Source organism: Perissodus microlepis, chromosome 5 (assembly GCF_051167445.1).
Source record: "Perissodus microlepis isolate ML-2025 ecotype Zambia chromosome 5, ASM5116744v1, whole genome shotgun sequence".
NCBI lineage: Eukaryota > Metazoa > Chordata > Actinopteri > Cichliformes > Cichlidae > Perissodus > Perissodus microlepis.
The window spans coordinates 1,041,404-1,064,971 of NC_140465.1; the positions used below are offsets into that span (position 1 = coordinate 1,041,404).

The 23,568-nt window shown below is 39.8% G+C and overlaps 2 protein-coding genes across 3 annotated transcripts in view; one reads left to right on the forward strand and one right to left on the reverse strand.

Annotated features, from left to right (window-relative positions):
• Positions 1-22,062, forward strand: part of LOC146386342 (uncharacterized) — a 33,616-nt gene extending 11,554 nt beyond the window's left edge. Inside the window, exons 2-3 of the mRNA XM_084927198.1 lie at positions 11,498-12,216; positions 21,866-22,062. Coding sequence (XP_084783324.1) covers positions 11,498-12,216; positions 21,866-22,062 — 916 coding nt within the window. The remainder of the gene's footprint in view (positions 1-11,497; positions 12,217-21,865) is intronic.
• Positions 1-23,568, reverse strand: part of LOC146386340 (receptor-type tyrosine-protein phosphatase gamma-like) — a 362,095-nt gene that overhangs the window by 205,355 nt on the left and 133,172 nt on the right. The gene's annotated exons all lie outside the window — the stretch shown is intronic.

The window sequence follows — 23,568 nt, forward strand, 5'->3', positions numbered from 1 at the left end:
TAGGCCTTCTTATTTTTTTTACTTTCACAGTGCACTGAGAGTTTTGTTTGACAATCTCTCTCGTTTAAGCTGGCCTGCACAACTGGAACTGAAAGCACAACATTTTATCGGAAACGATCGCAAAGTGAGTTTCTCCACATTAAAATGGGCTCTGGAGAAAGTCACTTAGTTGGGACACAATCAGATAGTGAGTCCCTGTCTAAAAGGATTCAGCGAGGTAAAGCAGTCTAAATTCTTCTTTTTCATTTTTGAAATGACGTCATATTGCTGGCAGTCGAAACTTAATGCAACAGGAGAGGTTCTATGGCAGGGGTGTCAAACTCAATCGCACAGGGGGCCAAAACTCAAGGCAGACTTTAGGTCGCGGGCCAAACAAGATAAACATTTATTGAACACACTAAAACAATGTTTTTTAAACATAAATATGAATAAAAACAGACAGGAATATTATTCCAGTTTAAATAAACTTAAAAAAATAAACTTTAACTTTAAATATTTTGCTCTTCATAAAATATATCCTGTCAAAATTATGCAAGTTAGAAATATGAACATGCTGCCAAAAAACCGCAGAAAAAAATAAATGAAAGCAAACACAAGGTTGGAGCCGCATGTAGACGTAGCTGGGCGTTGCTTCAGCAATGGAACTAAGAAACTGTGCGGGCCATTCAGTGTCGTACTTTGCCTCGAGTGTATCATTACACTGCAGCTCCATCTGAATCTGCACAGGTGCAGTTCAGCAAAGTCCGCTGACTTGGTTCAACATTACTTGGCAACAGGGAAAGTGAGGCAAGTTGCACTGGTGCATTTGTGACAGCTTCACTTGAAATGCCTTTACCGCATCATACATGCCATGTCCATGGACTGACAGATTTCCTTGCTGAGCTCAAAAACTCTATTGAGAATTTTTATCCCAACTCAGCCAGCGGACCTCTGTGATAAGGAATGTGGGCAAACTCAATTTACGGTCTGCGTTACGGTGATCATTACATGCTCCATTTTTAGGACTTTACCACACAGCCTTTCCTGGTGTGTGATGCAGTGATATGCTGTTAACTCACCGGTACAGTTCTCCTGCATCTTTACTCGCATCCTGCGGACTAGTCCGCTTTTTTCACCGCACAACACCGGCGCTCCATCTGTTGTAAGTCCAACAAGTTTGTCCCAGGGCAGTTTCACGTCGGTTACACTTTGACATACGTTTTAAAAAACGTCTTTTCCTGTCGTTGTCCCGTGCATCGATTTAATGTCCAATATTTCCTCTCCACGGATGAAGATGGTCAGCTGTGCAATGTCCATCATGTCTGTACTTTCATCCACAGCAAGAGAGTATGCAATGAAGTTTTTGTTTCTTTCACACAACTGTGTTCTTAAATCAGTGGCCGTCTCACAAACCTGATCAGCAATCGTATTTCTGCTGAGGCTCAAATCTGCGTTCTGTCTGGACACAAGCCGTCGCACAGCTTCATCCTGCAGCTCTTCAGAGCGGTACCGGGCTGATTTGGCTCCTCTGCTACAATACAACTTGCTTTCACAACAGCTTCACTTTGTGATTTTGCTCTGGTGACAAACGTCTACTGAAATGTCAGATTCTTCTTTAGCTCTTCTACTTTCTGTAGTTTCTGCATTTGGGTTTTTCAGCTATCCTGACGTTTTGTCTCGTAGTGCCGTCTTAAATTAAATTCTTTAATTACAGCCACATTAGCTCCACTACTAAGACACACGGGTTTACCAGCATGTCTGTAAACATATATTCAGTCACCCACAGGCGCTGAAAGGCTCTGCTTTCAGAATCAACTTTTCTCTCCACCATTGTGAGCGGCGAGCTTCACAATTACAGAAGTTTGACTTGATTGACGGGGAATGTTCCCAGTTAGCCTAGCGTTCAGCAAGGAGGCTGCAGCCCTGCATTATGGGATCTGTAGTTTGTATATTATTAGCGCCTCATATCGCTGGGCCATGCATAACAATAATAATACATCTCGCGGGCCGGATATAAATGTACGCCGGGCCGGATGTGGCCCGCGGGCCTTGACTTTGACACATGTGCTGTATGGGAACTGACTGGGCTGACAAAAGCTTGACTGGCTTGACTGACTTGACACCAATATGCAAGATTGCAATCTTGCACCTACCTCCACCCAGACATGACAAAAGGGTGGATGTATGTGTGTATGTTTCTTTTTTACAGGAGCAGAAAGCTGTCAGCAACATCCTGGGTTCACATGAGCTTTGGGCTGTGCTGACTTAACCTTTTAATTGCCACTTTCTGTGTCTGTGTGAATTTATTAGTGGTGTGTTATTCATGACCTTGTATTGCTCACAATGCAGAGGTCACTGTGAGAAAGTGTGCATCTACATCACTTTTTCCACAGCAGAGGATTAATCATGTGATTTGATCATGTGATTTTCAGCAGGACATACCACTGGCTAACGTTTTTATAACACAGGGTTACAGGTCTAGAGTGGAGCCACTCCAGGGGAGAAGCCCTGGAATTTTTAAGAGACATGCGAATCTTTATTGTGCATGTCTAATTATGTTAAGTTGACACATGGCAAAGGAGGGTTTCCGGGGGAACTTCATTTTTTTAAACTGCAGGGACTGTGACATGAGTGGTATGGAAGGAGAGACTGAGGTGCAGATGCAGACTGAGACCAGGAGAGAAGGCTTCAAGAGGACCAGCGAGAAGCAGGGACCATTTCCAGGACAGCTGACAACCCAGAGAGGAGTTAAGGCAGAGGGCTGTACCACTTTGCTTCCTAGACATCGTCATGAGTAGATTTTGAACAACAGTGAAATCCAAAAGAGGTGGAAAGTGATCCTACCATGACGTTGAGGAAGACTACAGGGGTGTACGATGTGCACTGCCCTTCAACCTACAGTGGAACAGAAACTGAGGGACAAAGAGAGCGTGCCAAGCTCCAAGAGTGACAGCGCAGAGGGCGATCAGAGATGGAATTATGACTGCTAGGCTGACTTTGGCCCTTTTATCTATCCATAAATGTTTCTGATTGGTGTGTAATAAATTTTGCTTTATTTTTCAGGGAAATGTGTGTGCCTTTTGAAAAATAGCATTATGGTTTTGAAATTTTAGTTCAAAAGACTGGTTATAGTGTTTAAGCAATCGAGAAAAACTAAGAAAAGCAAAGGGCAAATCATCTTTTGCCATTGCAGCAACAAACTGCACCCACAGCTATACAACTTCTGGCCATTTTCAGGACAGTGGATACACACCACACTGATGGGGTAGGGCATCTAGATCACCACCAACTATATGACCTGCCTGTAAGGTGGTACCTCCCTAACAAATGTGCAGAACAACTTCTATGCACAGTTTGATGCACAACATGACTAGTTAATGAGGAAGTCTCCCTCCTCTCCAAACGACCAGGTGCTATGGCTTTCCACAGCTCCTGTGAGGTCAACTCCCTAGGCGAGGACTCAGAGAATGTTTCTACCAGCTAGCAAGTGCTCTTACAGACATATTCAACACAATCCTGAGCTGTTGTGCTGTCACAGCATGCTTCAGGACCACTACTGTTGTCCCCATGCCAAAGAAACGCAGAGTGTCTAGCCTCAAAGACTACTGCTCCCTTGCAATGGCATTTACAATCATGACACACTTTGAAATGTTAGTCATGAAAGGCATCAAAATTATACTGCCTCCCACACTGGATCTCCTGCAGCTGAGTAGAGCATTCAACACAATCATTCCCATGCACCTAATTGGAAGCCTGCTTGGACTAAACATCTTAATTTCAATTGGATTTTACATTTCTGATTGGAAGGCATCAATCAGTCTGGGTAAGGAAGAGAACTTCCAACACCATCATACTGAGTAGAGGGGATCAGTCCAGTACTGTTTACTTTGATGATTCACGGCAGCACAGCAACACATGGCTCTTATCACACCATTAAATTTGCTGATGACACTAGAGTGGTGGGTCTCATCGGCAAGAATGACGAGTCAACATAAAGAGAAGAAATAAAACAGCTAACAGATGGTTGAAGAGTCGACAATTCTAAATGTAAAAGCAATAGAGATGCTTGTTGACTACAGAAGATCACGAAGCATCTCCAGTCTCCATCCACAGATCCTCTGTGTTTGTCAAGTCCTGACAAAGAATCTCTCCTGGTTAATACCACCACCAGCAGGATCTAATGGGAGCTTGTGCAGAAAGTACCTTCAACCTAACAACATTTTAGTTTAGTTTTTTTTTTTGCCCTTTCTCTCTGGCAGTGTAGCAATCAGAATTGTTGTCTGAAGGCCGAACAAAGTGCCCAACAGATTTATTTTCTGAGTGGACCTCTACAGCTATACTGGTCCAGATGACAGTCATATTTTATTAGATTTATTGATGTCTAACACACCCACGGGTGCTAGACATCGATAGTAGACATCGATAGTTCTATTGTGTTGATTTCTGTACATATAGATATTTAGATGTATGTATTTTTTTCATACTGTGAACCTTTGTTATTCTGTGTTAGCCTTATATGTAGCACAGTGATCTTGGAGGAATGCTGTTTTGTCTCACAATGTACACCGTTAACTGTATGTAGTTAAAACAAACTTAAAAGTGACTTAGCATTGTAAGCAGGCGGACATGCTGCGCAAAGAAAAACCTGCTTTTTGTGCCATAATCTTAGCCACCTGCACACCTTCTTACCTTGCAGACATATGGTAGTAGAGTATCCTATCCTTGGCTACGTTTTTTAGGTTGGGCAGGTGAAGACAGACTCCAAGAAGATCAAGGCAGTTACAGAATGACCCACATCCACCTCCTGGTTCCACAGATTTGCACATTTCTACCACCGTTTGATCAGGAATTACATGTCATGTAACCTTGCTTTGGTGAGCTCTATTTTTTTGGCCACTTTAACTTCTCCATTTCTTACGTTCCAGTCACAAGAAAGATCAAACCCAAAGCTCTATTCTGTCAGTTTAAAACCTGAGCCAATTCTCCCACCAACATGCACCAAATTCATACTTACCTGGGAGATCAAAAAAGTTTTTCAACAAGCCCTGCAGTCAGGACAAAACCCTGGAGAGTTTTGTGCTCTGCTCACTCCTCAGTTTTCCAGTGGGCTCACCCTGCTAGGTTTAGGTAACACCCTGTTGTGAGTAGAAGAGCTTCTTTATTAGAGTATCATTAGAGTATGCACATAACTCACTAACCACCATTCAAAGCTTCTCTTGGTTCAATTACTAGAAAAGGCTCTAGCAGTTCCATTCATCTAGCACCACCTTCAGAGGAGTCATCAGGTGTGGGAGCAGACCAGAGTGGCCCTGCAACACACTGCTGTGCATAATCGTTGTCTGGCTGACCTAAGGAAGATCCTGGCCTGCTCTATTTACCAGAAAGTCTGACTCGAGTCAGACATTCCAACAATTCTTCAAAATTCTTGTAAGAATTGTTGTAAAACAGCTAATTGATTATCTTCAGAGGAATGGTTTGTTTGAAGAGTTTCAGTCAGGTTTCAGAGCTCATCACAGTACAGAAACAGTGTTAGTGAAGGTTACAAATGATCTATGGCACTATGGCCTATGGCAGTGGACTCCTCTCTGTGCTTATCCTGTTTGACTGCAGTGCAGAAGTTAAAACTATTGACCACAATATTTTATTATAGAGATATTGTGGTCAATTTTAGGATAGAGATTAGAGCATGCCATAGGAATTATATGTACTACTCTGAAGTGGTTTCTTATGAAAAAACTCAAACTGTTTGGAGTCTATTTCAGGGATATGATTTAAAGGTTAATTATGGAGTTCCACAGGGTTCCGTGCTAGGACCAGTTCTCTTTACATGATGTATGGTTCCCATGGGCAGGACTTTCATTGCTATGTAGAAGATACCCAGCTCTAATGAAAGCAGATGATACACACCAATTACTTAAATTTCAGGAATGTCTGAAAGACAAAGTTCTGCGTAACTTCAAATTTCCTGCTTCCAAATTCAGATAAAACTGAGGTTTTTGTAGGTGGTGTCAAACCAGATTCTTACTCTTGATGGCATTACCTTGGCCTCCATCAACAAATAAGGACTGCTTTCTTACATTTACGCAATATCTCTAAAATTGGAAACATCCTGTCTCACAGTGATGCTGAAAAAGTAGTATCACTGTTGCTATACTAAAAACCCCTTGAAAGCACTCAGTTAATCCAAAATGCTGAAGCAAGAGTACTGACAGGGACTAGAAAGAGAGAGCAGATTTCTCCTATATTGGCTTCTCTTCACTCCCTGTTAAATCTAGAATTTAATTTAAAATCATTTTACTCACATACAAGGTCTTCAATAATCTGGTCCTATCTTATCTTGAAGATCTCACAGTACTGCATCACCCCATTAGAGCACTTCGCTCGCGTTTCCGACAGAGCCTCCCATTCTACTTTTAAATTATATGTAGGCAGCCTAACTACATTTAAAAAAAAAATTCATTTGTGCATTTTGGATCTAGTCTTTAGCATTTTGAGTTACCCTGATGTTGATGGCTTTTATTAAAAATAATTACATTGAGGGTTTTTTTTTTTGGCAGTATTTGATGTCAAATACCCTTTCACCTTTTCACCTTTACATGTCAAAAACAGTATCTAAGGGTTAAACTAATCAAAATTAACTTGCAGGAATGTAGGTGAAAGACACAAAGTGACAGAGTGATCTGGTTTGATGCACGTATCAGAAATCAAGTGGATATGTCTATTTGCATAAATGGACTTTACTACTATTTATAAGCACACAATGAAACACCAAGACAGTGTAATTGCTGGTATCTGTGAAGTCCTAAGAATAACACAACCCATCCGTGTGAATGAAAGTAAAACTACTTTGCTCCTGTAATCTTCCATGAAACAGCTCTGGTTGGATATAACTCATGAAAGAATAAAGTTACGTTGAAACCAAGCACACCATTGTTTTTCTTGTGACATTACCAATACGTTTGATGTGTCACATGGCCCTCTTCCTATTGAAAAAACAAAAGTTGTATCCAAGATGGCCGACTTCTAAATGGCCACCATGGTCACCACCCATCTTGAGGAGTTTGCCCCCTCACATATACTAATGTGCCACAAACAGGACTTTAATATCACCAACCATTCCCATGTTATTACGGTGTATCCATATAAATGGCCCACCCTGTACATTAACAAATAAAGGTCAATAGTAAGCCAATATTATGATTTACTTTGTTTTGTGAGACTGAGGGCCTATTTTATCAGCCACTGGCAGCTCCAGAGGGAAAACTAACCCTAACTCAAATCTCCCCTGACACAATGTGCTTTTGAATGTGCTCTTGCAAACACAGACATCACCGCATACTGAGCCACAAGTGGCCCACATCATTTGCATTTGAATGTAGAGAAACCATGCATAGGAGGCCTCAGAAATGCCTACTTGAGAAATGTCTACATTTCCTACTGTGCTAAAGGACATAAGCTGAGAAAGACAGCTGGGAGAGAGAGTAAGTAAGTAAATGAAACATGGGTAGAAACTAAGGTGAACAGGAAGAGAATGAAGAAGTCTAATGAAAGTCTGGTTTAAATCAAAGTGAAACAATAATATGACGGACTTTAGTTTAAAGTTAACAGTAAGCATTTTGTTTACAGTGATATAGGAAACCAAAACAAAAAGTAAACAAAAAAAATGTTTTTCAAGAGTTTAATAATAATAGTTCGATGCAAATTGGCAACTTGTACATGCTGCTTTAGGAAATATGCTCACTGTCTTACATGTAACTTTACTTTCTTTTTTTCTGCCAGCAGCATTACAACCTTAACAGTTTAATATTCCCTTTGGTTCCATGTAACTAAATTTAGTTTTGTGCAGTGCAGCTGCTAACTGACTGAATTAATCATGCTTTCTAATGTCGACTTACAAAAGCTATAAAAACGGTGTGAAATATGAAGGTTTTCATGGGTTGTGTGAACCCCACCAGGTGACAGGTGGGCTTTTCCAGAATGTTGGCATTTACACTTAGAGTACAATACTGATATATTGTGTTTATATAACTGAATAAGAGCTGAGGGTGAAGACTATCAAGAAGCTGAGGTAGCCATGTTTCAGCTGGGTGGCTGCCTTTAATCTGGCTGCAAAATCTGGGAAGCCCATAAAGATATTAACTGAGGGACAGAAAAGCATGTTTATAGTTGAATAAGAAGTACAATAAGATGTGTATACCTGAGGCTTTGGACACTGCCACTACATGAAAACAACATGGGAGCTCATCTCAGGCATCATAGTAACCAAGCTGGGTAGGCACATGAATTAATACGTGTGTCATGGTCCTGAGTCCGTGGATTTTGGGTTTGGTTTATCATTATTATTATTATTTGTGGACTCGTGTTCTAGTTTTGGGATGTTTTGGGATTTTCTGGTTCTGGGATTCTGGGTTGGTGCTCCCTCTGGTCCCTGGTGTTAGTGTTTCCTCTGTCTCGCCAGGTTAATCAGGTCAAGCTGTGTCTCCCACCTGTGTGTGATTTCCCAGTGTTCTTCTGTGTGTATTTATGTTGTGTGAACTTGTGTGCTCGCTACTGGTCCGTCTGTCTCCATGAAATTGTCCGCATGTCTACCCTACATTCTCCCTGCTCTTCACCTCCTCCATGTTCCCTTCGTTCTCCTTCCCCTCCGTGTTCAGGTTTGCCATTGTATAGTTTAGTTTCTCCCAGTTTAGATTGTCCTTAGTTCTGTTTTTGCCATCCCCACTTTGTGTTCTGTTATTTACAATAAACCTCCCTCGCATCTCAGTAAGTGCCTGCATTCGAGTCCTTTTCCCACACACCCCACGACTGCTGCCCCAGCCATGACAACATGAGCACAGCTCAGAAAGGCATTGGAAAAAAAACACCAGAGTCAAAGCACTGGCTCCTGGTAGATAGAGCGGTAAACCAGGCAAGCCAACATGAGCACCACCTGTACTGACTACAAGACTCAATGACTACATGACTCAGTGTCCTCAACTAGAATGCTTTGCACTATAAAGGCCTAATACTGCTCTAATAACATTCATGGGAAACTTGATGAGACTATTGAAAACAACTCTGGAGGCCAACCCAAAGGCAATCGCACAAGTTACCCTCAAGTGCATAATATACCAACATGATACACTCCCCCCACTGCTGTTCTGCATAACCCTCAACCCCCCAAGCCAACTTTATATCCAACATTATATTATATATATCGACCAAGAATGGATACTGATATAAAATTCCAGGAGTGAGTGGAGTGATGATAAGCCACCTGTCACAGTCAGTCTGTGTGGAGGTTGAAGTGGGGACTGAAAAGCAGACGCGTGGAAACAAATCTTGGTCTTAACAAAAAGTGAGCAATTTATTAAAGCTGGAAAAGAATACAAAAGAAGGCAGAAGGAACTAAGATGAAAGTACTTCTTCCCAGAAACAGGGAACCAGCGGATGTCGCGCTAAACAAGATGGCGCCTGTGTGTTTGGCACGTCTATCTATGAGGGGCCGTACAAGCCAAAATTCATTCTTTCACTCCCACGTACATACATTCTTCTTTCACACACATATATTTTAACTCTCACATACATATATTGTCATCTCGCACACCTTTATTCTTATTTCATATCCATGTATATTCACTCTCACATACATCCATTAGTCTTCCTTTCACACACATGTATTCTATTTTTCTTAATGCTACATATTTTTATGCTGACATATATTTATTCTCCTTGCAGGTGCAGCCCTTTCTAGTCATATATATATATATACATACTGTTGGGTCTGTCTAGCACAGGCCCACCGCTGGAACGAGACAGTTTAACTACACAGCAAAAGCATTGAACACCAAGTAGGCAAAGTTCTTCGTGTTACTCATGCATGAGGGAGACCTGCCTGGAGCCAAGTGTCGTTCCACCCACTTGACCTCCGTCAGACTCTCAGCCAGGTTCCCCATAGCACTCCTTTTATTGAGCTCACATGAATATACATAGGTTCATTAACATATGACGTCTACATACACACAAAGAGTACCTTGCCTGTGCGTTGTGTAAGTATGTGTGTGTGTGTGTGTGTGTGGGATCAAGATGTGACCCTGTGAAGACTCCCCAAAGCTGGTGCCAGGAGTCTAGCGGTCCATCTAAACAAAAGGCTCTTAGCCTAAAACTGACATAGACACGTTTATCCTACCATAAAACAATAAGACAAGGTACGACCTCTCCCATGCTCCCAGGATGTAGGTGTGAATGCCAGAACACTCTGGAATGCACACAAAGCCTTTGCAGACTATTAAGGATCACACATCCTATCACTACACAATCGGTTATACACCTCTAAGCATATATGGTTAAATATTTCTAAGCATAAATGACAATAAACAATACAAATCTAACACATACCCTTTACCTTTCAACACATATATATTTGTACTCCTATACTCATATATACATACAATCCCAGTGTTTATCCTTTACCCTTGCATACATACACTCTGACATTCACATCTGCATTTCCTAACACAGGAAGTTCATCCTTTAAGCAGGAAGTCTTTCTTAAACCAGGAAATGTAATACACTTGGAGAACTTACTTGACATACCCAGACCTAAACCAGAAGAACCAAGCAATGAAGCTGTTCAAAGTCATCCTGCTTTCTTTGCTAGTATTGCAGTTAATTTGTCGAGTAAGTAGTAATGAAAATGACATTAGAACTTTTTTAAATAATGTATTAGAATGTTTGGAACAAATTCAAAGAGAAGCTACAGATTCTTTTGTTCGTCAGAGGCTCCATAGAGAACTTGGTGATCACATTCAAACCTTATCTGGAATTTTGTCCATCTCAAGATTTGTTGACGATGCAAGAAATAGAGAAGCAGTAAATATATTACAGTCCTTAAATGGATGGCTAATTTTTTTACTGACTGCTTATGAAACCAGACAAGGAACTACATCTGAGAACAGACTTGTCTTGCTACCTCCACCTCTCATGACTTGCTCTCAAGGTCGACCGTGATACAGCATTTCAAGAGAGCAAATATCTCATTTAGTATCTCTTGGTGAGCTGGCAAAGCATTGCAACATGCTTAGGGGTTAGCTCCCGTACTCTGTACAGGCACAGAGAGGAGCTTGGCATTGAGCCACTGACTTATGCTACATTATCCGATGAAAACCTGAACAGGGTTGTTAGGGAAATTCTTCAGTATACCACAAATGCAGGTGAACGATATGTGCATGGCAGCTTGAGGTCACGTGGGTTACGCATTCAAAGGTGGCGTGTAAGACAAAGTCTACAAGAAACTGACCCCTTGGACGTTCCCTCAGAAGACGCAATGCAATACGTCGACGACTGTACAGTGTTCCTTTCCCCAATCAGTTATGGTGAGAAAATTCTAACAGAAAAACAGTCCTGATTCTAAGTCTATAGCGAAATGGATTATTTAAAGCCAGATAACTCATTGTTTTATTTACTCAAACGTGTGCATATCCTTGACCATGTCATAGTTTCCCCATACATAACTTATACTTGTTTCATTTTTCTATAGGCATATAGATGGAAACCACAAACTTGTGAGATGGAGGATGGTGTTCCATGGCTGTGTGGATGGTTTCAGTAGAACCATCATCTACCTTGCGTGTTTAGATAACAACAGGGCATCAAGTGTTTTGTCACTGTTCATGGTTGGTGTTCAGAACTTTGGAATGCCATCCAGAGTGAGATGTGATCATGGACTAGAAAACACTGGTGTTGCCCGTTTCATGCTTTACAGGCAAGGACTGAACAGGCATAGTGTTATCACTGGCAGGTCTGTGCATAATCAAAGAATTGAGCGATTATGGGCAGAATTAAATCGAGTGGTCTCATATCATTTTGTTAATCTTTTCAATTTTATGGAGGAGCATGGTGTATTAGATTCACTTAATGAGGTCCATTTATTTTGGCTTCATTATATATATTTGCCACGTATTCAAAGAGCTGCCACAGAATTTCAGAACCAGTGGAATAACCATGGACTTTCAACACAAGGAGGGCAAACCCCTCTTCAGCTGTGGCAAAGGGGCATTATCAACAATGCAGGAATACATAACCCAAATATGAATGGTATTTGTGAAAATGACTTTGGTATTGATGAATGTAGACCACTGCCAGAGCTGGAGACAAACAATAATGTCGTTGTTCCATCAATTAACATTTCCATCAGTGACACCATGATGGTTACACTTCAACTGACCTTTGATCCATTTGAAGATGATGGCAATAATGGTATGGATTTATTTTGCAACCTTGTTCGTTTTGTTGAGGGACAATCCTAAAATATCAATAAGGCCTCTGGAGAAATTTCATTTACTGTAATTGTGGTTGTGCAGCTTAAAAAGAATACAGTGCCAAGACTGTTGTTAGTTCAGTATTATTAGAAGTTTAGTCACAGCTTTAAATTTCAAGAATGCTACTATCAACCTTTACATGCATGTTGACGGTTTCTATACAATTTTAAAGAATTTATGAGTTGTATTATGTGAGTGTGTTGAGATTTTACAACCATGTTTTGTTTTAAAACACCTTGTTAAAAGAAAAAATAAATTTGTGCAACCACATTTTATTGAGGTTTTTGGTAATCACAATCACCAGATGTATTGTCTTGGAACAAGATGACTCAAACTGATAACATTAACATTAATACAGTCAGTAAATACGTCAAACATGGATCACTGATCAAATAGAACAGAAGTATCAGATAAACAATATTGAAGAACACCAGAGAATAAAAGCAACAAACAAGTACAAAGCTAGAAAACAAAAATAATCACAATGCACATAAATTAATGCAATGAAAAAAAAACTGAATTGAATTATGTTAGTCCTTATAACTATTATATACTTGTAGAACGGTACCCTGACAAGCAAAAAGACTTGAAGCAAATGAACATTTGTTAAAATGTCAATGCAAAAACAGAGCCTCCAATCACAAAATAGGTGGGTGAAATATGAAATATGGCAACATAAAGTAAATTCAGCTTGGTCTCAAGTGTGTTAATTGGTGTTGAAGAGCTAATCTTGTTGTCCTCTTTGAATCAGACTTAAACCAGTAGTAAGAGAAGTAAACTTTATACAAATGTCAAAAAGTATGCCAAAAATGGAGTGTTCAAGAAAGGAAAACTGCTTTGGTTCTTTTAGTTTAGTTTATTGATTCATGTCTACCTGTTCTCTGACTTAAATCGTTATGTAAAGCTTTGAAATGCCTAGATATCGAAAAGACTACTGACAAAAGCTGTGTCTTATTAGGTTTCGACTGCCAGCACAACCTACCTTACATCAACAGAAAGTTTATCTCCAAAGGCGTCCCTTATTTGTTCAGAGACAGTTTTCTGGTCCCAGGATTTTTGGAATTCAAATCCATTCAATATATACCCTTGTTCATGTAAATGTTGTTTTGTGCGATGCTTGACAACAACACTGCTTGATGGCCGTGGAAGAAGGATGACATCTTTGTTGAAAGTATCATGATAATGTGTCTTGGCCCTATAAAACAAAACAGAAACTATATTCAGATTTATGTATCCTTTGTTTTATTTACCTATACTTAGACACTATCAGTTCCTTAAGAAAGTTGCTAATGTCACTTGGTAGTGACCAGCTTACACGTTAAACTGTTGCTAAGCTTTTATAAATAAAATAAAATGTTACACAGTTCATATTAAAAAACAGTATCACGGCTAGCCATTTAGCCCACTTGAATATGTTTAAAGTCGCTCGTGTATGTAAGAGTTGAGTATAATAGCAAACGCAAATAACAGAAACATAATTTGAAAGAAAAAAATGCATAAAGTAATAGCATGCTTACAAATTGCCTTTGAAAAAAATGGAAAATGTACGTAAAATAGAAAATGTTTTGGGGTTTGACCATTTTAATTCACTGAAGCTTGAATTTATAAATAAATAAATAAATAAATAAATAAATAAATATATATATATATATATATATATATATATGTATATATATATATATATATATATATATATATATATAGTACAATGAAAGAAAATCTAAATGTTCCAGTTCAACTACAGTACAGCCCCCTCAATCACAAAAGCTCAGAAAATAAACTGCATGAAATACGCCTACAAAGAGGCATACAAAGAAACATTTGCTATTACTTTTAACTTTAAGTAAAGAACAAAAAAGACACCAATCATATTTCTTTTTTTTCTTATTTCATACACACACTGTAGAAACTGGACTGAAGGCATGACTTGGCATCCATGTTTATCTACCTCCACAGTGGTACAGATATTGATCCACTCACAACACAGAGTTGGATTGATGTCTTCTAGCAAGATTAAAATTCTACCCCAAAAAATAAATAAATAAATACAAAACTAAACAAAAATAACAAGAAAATTAACCCAATCTTTTATTTAGCAGGCTAATGTAGCTACCACCTCCCACATTAATAAAGAAGATTTAATATAAAGTAATCTGAAAGTAAGCATCAACTTACACTCGGGTCACAAGTACAAACAGCCACTAATATTGAAATAAATGCCACGGTCTTTACTGTTTTTAATGTGGATGCTGCTGAATAAATTAGCTAGGGCTAAAATTTTATAAGGGCAACAAAGTGCGTTGCTAAATCAGCAAAGCACATTTCGTATTTTGTATTTCGCAGTTGTACAGTTAAGTGGCAATCTGTTTTGTTCTCACCTTTTCCTTGATCTGCAGTTCCAGTTGCCAAAGTGTTTCTGGGTCTGATATCGCAAAGACTGCCCCACTCCAGTCGAACTCCGTGTAGGTACTTGGCTCGTTGAAGCTACCCAGGTGTTAGCTGGTCTAAAAAGTTCCCTCATCTCACTTTCCACCGTGCTGTGGGTAACACTGGGTGCAGTTGAGCCTGTCCCATCTCGATCAAGTGACGAGGACAAGGATATGACCGTTTCAGGAAATGATAAAATATTTCTTAACACCCCGACAGCTTGCTGAAGAACTCGAGTTTCTTCTCCCCCCTCCATGCTGTCAGACACTTGAAAGTGGCCTGCTTCTCAGCCAATCAAAGCGGTACAGACACCCAGCCTTCCGTTTCCACTATACTCTTTCATTCACATACATTATTCTCTTGCATACATATATTTTCTTCAGACATGTATGCATTCTCTTCTTACATACATATATTATTTGTAAGATTAAATGCATATTGAATGCATGTAAATGAGAGCAAAATGAAGGAATGCATAAATGAAAATACATGTATGTTAGAGTCAAAATTTGTAAATATGTAGATTAAAATACATGTATAAGAGACCACAATATTGCAATGTGTGTGTTAAATATGTGTAAACAGGAGAATAAAAATATCTAAATATAAAAATTAAAATAAAACTACGTGAGAGTGAAAGTGTATGTGTGTGAGAGTGAAAATATATGTGTGAGAGTGAAAATATATGTGTGTGAGAGTGAAAATGTATGTGTGTGAGAGTGAAAATATATGTGTGTGAGAGTGAAAATGTATGTGTGTGAGAGTGAAAATATATGTGTGTGAGAGTGAAAATGTATGTGTGTGAGAGTGAAAATATATGTGTGTGAGAGTGAAAATGTATGTGTGTGAGAGTGAAAATGTATGTGTGTGAGAGTGAAAATATATGTGTGTGAGAGTGAAAATGTATGTGTGTGAGAGTGAAAATGTATGTGTGTGAGAGTGAAAATGTATGTGTGCGAGAGTGAAAATGTATGTGTGCGAGAGTGAAAATATATGTGTGTGAGAGTGAAAATATATGTGTGTGAGAGTGAAAATGTATGTGTGTGAGAGTGAAAATATATGTGTGTGAGAGTGAAAATGTATGTGTGTGAGAGTGAAAATATATGTGTGTGAGAGTGAAAATGTATGTGTGCGAGAGTGAAAATGTATGTGTGCGAGAGTGAAAATGTATGTGTGCGAGAGTGAAAATATATGTGTGTGAGAGTGAAAATGTATGTGTGTGAGAGTGAAAGAATGAATTTTGGCTTGTACGGCCCCTCATATCTATCGCTCTCTGTTATTTGTTTTATTTTATTGCTTTTAGTCAATTTTGTGCAACATGTCAGCCCTACATTGTTTTATGATCACCAGACATTATTGGAAATAGGCTTATCTACCCAAGCTTTAGCGCGGTTTGGAAGTGACAACCAAGGCTTTCTGCCTCCCGATTTGGAAGTAACACCACCTCACTGCCGTTCCTTACCACTGCCACTGGATGTGTGGAAGCGACGCAGGAGACGGGGTAACCGTGGAGGTCGCCTCGTCAAATTGAGACTCAGGATTTCTTGTTTTCCTCATGAGCTTCGCTCCATTTGTCGATCCTGCCCGCGACTCTTGGTGCCGTTGCGTGCTTTGGACCCAGTGGACTCCTGCTTGGTTCCTGTTGTGGGATCTCTCGAGAAGGGTTCTGCAAAACCCTCTCCTCTCCGACATCTGCGTTGGCGTGGAGTAGACCGAACAAACCTCCGACCTGTGGATCTGGTTGTTACCGCCTCGGAAGCTCCCGAGCCAATTCCTCTCAGGTTGGGTTTAATTAACACCAGATCGGTGGCAAATAAGACATTCATTTTGAAGGAATTTTTCTCTTCCCATGCGCTGGATTTTCTCTGCTTGACTGAAACTTGGATTCCACCTGGTGAGTTAAATGCCTTTTCTGAATTACTGCCGGCTGGCTGTGCCTTCTTTAGTGTTCCGAGAGTTTCTGGTCGCGGAGGAGGGCTAGCTGTTGTTTTTAAGGCACATCTTGACTTTAAGCAGCTATCCCCATCGACACGCCACACCAGAACTCTGTTTGTGCGAACTTGGCCACTCGTCTTCGCTGTTGGGTGAGATTGTTTATCGGCCCCCAAAATATAATAAGGAGTTTTTATCCGAGTTCTCAGAGTTTCTTGCTGACTGTGCATCACGGTATGACCAGATCCTTTTACTTGGTGATTTTAATATACACGTCTGCTGCCCCTGGCTAAGGACTTTCTGGACTTAGTGAACTCTTTTAACTTTGTTCAGTCTGTTAAAGGTCCCACTCAAGAACGTGGTCACACACTGGTTTTGTTTTTAACTCATGGTTTATCTGTCCATAACGTACTCGTCGAGGATGCGGTGTTCTCTGACCATATGCCTATTTTATGTGACATTGTTCTTTTTAATCCTGTTGTTAAGCGGGCTGCTCGATGTTATCGTGCTTTTGGCTCAGATACTGCCGAGCGGTTTTCCATATTGTTTGACCAACTTATTTCTTATCCTCCTGAGTTGTCCACCTCAGATGGATTAGTTTCTTGTTTGGATTCTTCTTGTAAATCTGTCCTCGACGCTGTCGCTCCTTTTAGATTCAGACAATGCAAGCCAAAGGCTAGTCCTTGGCTAACTGATTTTACCAGAGCCACTAGAAAAGAATGTAAAAGATGTGAAAGACGGTGGAAAAAAGATAGGCTGTCCTCTATGGAAGCTCTTAAGACTAGCTGGAAAGTCTATCAGGGAGCAGTAAAGGCTGCCAAGCACTCCTATTTTTCTCAACTTATTGCTGCCAGCTCGCATAACCCTCGTGTTCTATATAACACTATAAATTCTGTACTTAATCCGGAAGGCTATATTCTTTTACACTCTTCTGAGGTTATGTGCAATAAGTTTCTTAATTATTTTGTGGAAAAGGTTGCTAGTTTGAGACCTCCGACTCTACCTATTGCTGACCCAGCCATGCATGGTTCTTGCTCAAGTCTGTTCTCTGCTTTTCTACCAATTGTTTTATCTGATTTAGAGAAACTTGTGTTGAATGCTAAACCGTGTGGCTCTCCAAGTGACGTTGTTCCTCCCCATTTTCTTAAAAAGGTATTTCCTATCATCGGACCACACATTCTGAACATTATTAATACTAGTCTTTTGTCTGGTCAAGTACCTAGGGAGTTTAAGCATGCAGTCATACATCCTTTACTTAAGAAACCAGGCTTAGACAGTCATATCAAATTTTAGACCCATCTCTAAGCTTCCCTTTCTTACTAAGATTCTGGAAAGGATTGTTTATACTCAGTTGATGGACTACTTGAATGACTCTAAATTGTCAGAAAATCTTTCAGTCCGGCTTTAAGCCATTCCACAGTACGGAGACAGCCCTCGTAAAAGTTATGAATGACATCCTGATAGCGACAGACCGTGGTAAATATGCAGTGCTGGTCTTGTTGGACATGACCGCTGCATTTGACACAGTGGATCACGATTTGCTGATCTCCCGCTTACAGCACTGTGTGGGAATTTCTGGTTCGGCACTTTTGTGGTTAAAGTCCTATCTCTTAAATAGGACCTTTTGTGTTAAGTTGGGGTCGGCTTCATCCTCTGTGGCCCCTCTGCTTTGGGGTGTGCCACAGGGATCTATTCTTGGGCCGTTATTGTTTTCACTGTACCTTTTGCCTCTTGGCGCGATTTTCCGAAAACATAAAGTGCCATTCCATCTATACGCAGATGACTGCCAGCTCTACTTACCTTTTAGTCATTCTGATAGTCTCCCAAGTCGACCTCTGCTTGACTGCCTTACTGATGTCGAAGCATGGATGGCAAAAAACTTTTTAAATTTTAATGATCAGAAGACAGAAGCGATTTTATTTGGCCCAAATCATTTTTCTCACAATCCAGATGTTGATCTTGCAGCTTTGACTTCCCAACTAAAGAGTTCGATCACAAATCTCGCAGTAAAAATTGATTCTGCACTTACCTTTGATGACCATGTAAACGGGGTGGTAAAATCAGCATTCTATCACCTCAGACGTTTATCAAAGGTTAAGCCCTTTCTTTCCAAGCGTGACTTGAAAAGTGTTATTCATGCATTTATTACCTCACGTTTAGATTATTGCAATTCTCCTTTAATAGGGGTTGGGCAGGGCACTTTGTCACGCTTGCAATTAGTGCAAAATGCTGCGGCACGATTTTTAACTGGCAGAAGGAAATTTGATCACATCACTCCGATTTTGGCCTCTTTACACTGGCTTCCAATTGAATTTAGAATCCATTTTAAAGTCCTTTTATTGGTTTTTAAATCTCTAAATGGTCTGGCACAAGTTTATTTGTGTGACTTGTTGAAGCCCCACGTCCCCACTCGTTCCCTTCGGTCAGCTGAGCTGTTGCTGCTTTCAGTCCCAAAGTCACGGCTGAAACTTAGAGGAGACCGAGCGTTCTCTGTTGCTGCGCCGATGCTTTGGAATAACCTTCCTCTCCATATTAGAAAGTTTTTAAGTCTTTATTTAAAAACCTGTTTTTATTCCCTGGCTTTTAACTCTGTGGGTAACTGACATTTTTTTAAATTAATTTTAATGCTATGTCTGGTTTTATTACTATATGCATATTAGTATTGTACAGCACTTTGGTCTACCAGGTGTGTTTTTAAAGGGCTATATAAATAAATGATGATGATGATGATGAAGTAACTGGAACTAAACTAGGAGAACTAAACTACTAAACACTAGGGACATAAAACATGAAGATGAACATAAAGAAACCTGGACATGGGAACCTGCAACGACATGAGAAGAATAAACAATCTGATGATGAACAAAGGGAAACTCACACAATATATCTACATAGGAATGACAAGGGAAGTGGAAACACATGGGGAACACAGCTGGGATGAATAGACTTAATGACACAGGGGAAGCAAAACTACTGAACGCAGGACAAGAGACTGTCAAAATAAAACAGGAAACACAGCAAGATGCAAACTAAAAGATACAGGCTTGACAGTGAAACCGGGGGGAGAACAAACTGAGGCGGAGCGGGCGAGAGACATCATATTATAAGCCAGAAAATGGTCACAATTACAATTTCAAAAAAGAATAAATTGAATGTATGCAGGTTTCAATCTTAATTTAAACATATTCTAGCATTCCTTATCTCATATTATCTTTAATCGTCTTAGCTTTAATTAAAAATGACTTTTATCATTGCTGAATGTCATCACATATACTTTATTATTTTAACATTTCTTCTTCAGCTGACAGATCCCATGCTTCCTCTCCTATTTCCAGTTTCCTGTGTCTCAGTGGAAACCATGTTCAGAACCTCTCTTTTTTCAGCCTCTGTTTTTAAACAGTCATCACAAAGTTGATCTTTCTCTGGTTTCCTCTTTGGATCTTGGAAACTTTCTTTTAAATTTCTCCAGCTGGACCTTCTCCTTTTTGTCTTAGTGCCGCAGGCTCACAACATCCTTACTGATCTCTCCACTTCACCTCCAGGTGAACACATTTCCTTATATAAAGAAATAGGGGTGTGGCTGTATGCAGATAGTGTGCAGATTGTGTCTGATTTGTTATAGTGGGCCGGTGCACATGTATCCTAAATCTTATGTGATTTTGCATGCAAACTTGTTTTTTTCCTAGCATAAGAATATTTCCATGTACATAATGGTGAAGGAGGCCCACTGTTATGTTTGAATAAATAAGAGTCCTTGCAAGTGGGCATATTGTAAAAATATCTTTGTACTAGTAGGATTAGCATTCATTAAATTTCCAATCAGTACGTCGAATAAAGAGCGGATTCTCCATTCATCATAAAGATGGTGAATCCGGTCCTCCTTTCCTACTTGTGTCATTAAAATATCAAGCAGGCAGCAGTTGAAAGAGTTTTATGTGTAGGTGCTTTAAAGTTTTTTAAAAAGCAGACCTGCTGTGAAGTGAAACAAGTTTCAGGACTGATTTACATTTGAGTGATACAAGTAGAAATCACTGGAACAGAACATTCAAGGCATGGAAATGCACAGACACTCACAAGAAACAAGGAATGGAAAATGGACACAGTTGGGGAAAACACAGAGGTGCTTGACAATCAAGGTAATGAGACAGCAGAAGTAAAACGAAAAGTAAGACACAGAGGACAGCTACTACCAAAATAAAACAGAAAGTAAAACCAATAACTAAATGAGGAAACACTAAACTTTCTCTGACACAGGATGTGGAAACAGAAAACAGAAGGAACAAAATAACTCTGAAGACAAACAAAGACAGGAATAATAATTAAAGAGTCAAAATATTTAAATACTAACCGATAAACTAATTGAAAATCAAAGAACAGTATAACACCCCTTTATTCCTTGCAGAATAAAGACATCTTTTGAAAAATAAACTAAATGACTGTTGCACCTGGTATTTCAGTCTGTCTGGAAACAACTGGCATTTACAGTTGATTTACCTGCTCGTCATCTGATAAAATGAGAGATGAAAAGTGAAGTGCTTTGTCACCCTTTACAACTGAAATAAATGCTGTAGCTTTACAATGGCTCAAGTTCAGTTTTTTCCAATGCTTTTACTTTGAATTATTATTATTATTATTGTTGTTGTTGTTGTTGTTGTTGTGTATTTGTGGGACTTTTGGGTTGTCATGACCACTGATTAGTGACCATGAGCATATTTGGGGAATGACTCAGATCACTGCACTGTAAGATGGTTCAAGATACAGTCTGAGACCCCTCTGTTGGTTTAGAGATGGTCTTTTCCTTTTCAGGTAAATGGCCTCCTTGAGTCCTCGCTCAAACCAACATTCATCTCTGTTGTACATCCTCATCATTAGAAGAGTGACCACTGGCCTGTAGGTGTAAATAGACTGCAGAGTTCTGACGAGGTAGCTCTTCTGTGTTGTTATTATATTGTTGTTATATGACTCTGTTTGCACCAGGGGACCTTAGGCTGACCCCTAAAGATCTTTTCATATAGTATGTTTTGGGGTTTGAAAGCCACAAATAGACTTTTGTTTGTTTTTTGTTGCTGTTTTAATGAATCTTCAGTTGTTCCCATACTCCTGAGACATAAGAGATCATCAAAGGAGATAGGCCCCATCTCATACTCAGCACTCGCCCAATGTAGAGACCAACAGAAATGAACACTGTACACACACTCACACTCCCCGAACGTACTCTACACTCCCAGGTCCAGGTACCATCACCCGCAGAGGGGCAATCCGCCCCCAGACCCAGGAGATGTTACCCTCTGCCCTGGGTTGGAGGCAAGCAGACTGCCTCCGGTCCTGCAGCAGCAGGGAGGCCAGCATCTCAGACCCAGACCAGATGACCAACTCCTGCCCCTGGTCTCCCGCCCCTAACGGCAATCAGAGAATGGAGGTGTGAATACCCCATACCTCTCTCCGCCCACTCATATGTGGTGTTGCTGTGTGCGGTTCTAAAATCCCTCCAAAAAACTGGATGATTGAGCATGCATTAAGACATAAGCAACATAGAGTATGCTGTGCAGTGCAGCGAAGAGTGCTCAGACCTCTACACTGAAGAAACCATACAGACAATCCATAAATGCATGGCACAACACAGACGAGGCACCACGACAGGACAAGACTCTGTACATCTGCATCTGCACTACTCTACTGCAGTACCCAAAGCACTTTAAACAACATGCCTCATTCAGCGATTCACACACGTTTTCTATCTAATATTCATAATCCCATGGGGGCAATTTGGGGATAGTATGCTGCCCGAAGATATTTGGCATGCTGACTGGATAAACCAAGTTTCATACCACCAACCTTCCAATTAGGAGATGGCCTGATCTACCTCCTGAGTGGACGAAACTAGAAACTTTGAGATATTGTAGTTAACATAAGTGATCACGTTGACCATAGTGTCTCAAGGGTATGCCCTGTTATTGTGTGTCAGTTAAATCTTAATCCCGTGTCTTACAGAGTTTAAACGCTTAAACACCAGCACACATTTTAGATCCAATAATTACACAGCTGCAAATGTAATACAACAATAATTCATTATAACAGTTGGCTTTCACGGAGGGTTGTCTGCTTAGATCTTTGTTTACTTATAGACATTTTCCTTCCTTTATTTTTGTAGTGTGTCAGTGTTACTTAAGCATTATCTTGATTTTTTGTTTAAATATTAAATAAATGAATTAGAAATATATATCAAAATCACTTTGATCAGCAAACACATTCTTAAGCCAGGTGAGTCACAGCATTAGGGCAGAACATAAAATTCTCATCCAGTTCTTGTAATCTGCTTATGATTCAGATTTTGATTTAATAATGCTAAAAAATAAAAAAAAGCCCCTTTCTTCAATACATAAGTGATCCGTTCAAAGCAGTCACTCTGTTTTTTTTATCTGCCTTTAGAAGACATAAAAAAAGGGAAGTGGGTAAACATGTGAGCCACTCTACCAGCAAAAATATAGCAGAAATGGGCCCTATGTGGACTCTAGCCTCTCAGTCTCTGCTGTTCTGGAACACTTCAACACCAGAACCATCATCAGGGCCAAATTACCTCAAACACCGTGACACCAGCTGGGTCTCAGGAAGAAAAAAAAACAGCAGTTTGCCTCAGTGACCACACTGACACACCTTCCTGCCAGCAGAGAGAAGTTTGACTTCAAAGAAAGTAAATCCATATCAGAGACACAAGCACAAATTTAATTTATTCATATCTTCTGCTCTTTTCATCTAATTGTGGTAAGAAATAAAAATATAAAAATAAAATAAACTCACCTCAATAACTTCATTATATTTAATATAATTTTTGCAATTTGTCTTATTCTGCCACACATTGCTGCACAATGTGAAATGCTCTGGAGACTCCTCTAACAGAAAATTATATGTACGTTTTTTGCTTTTTCAAAAA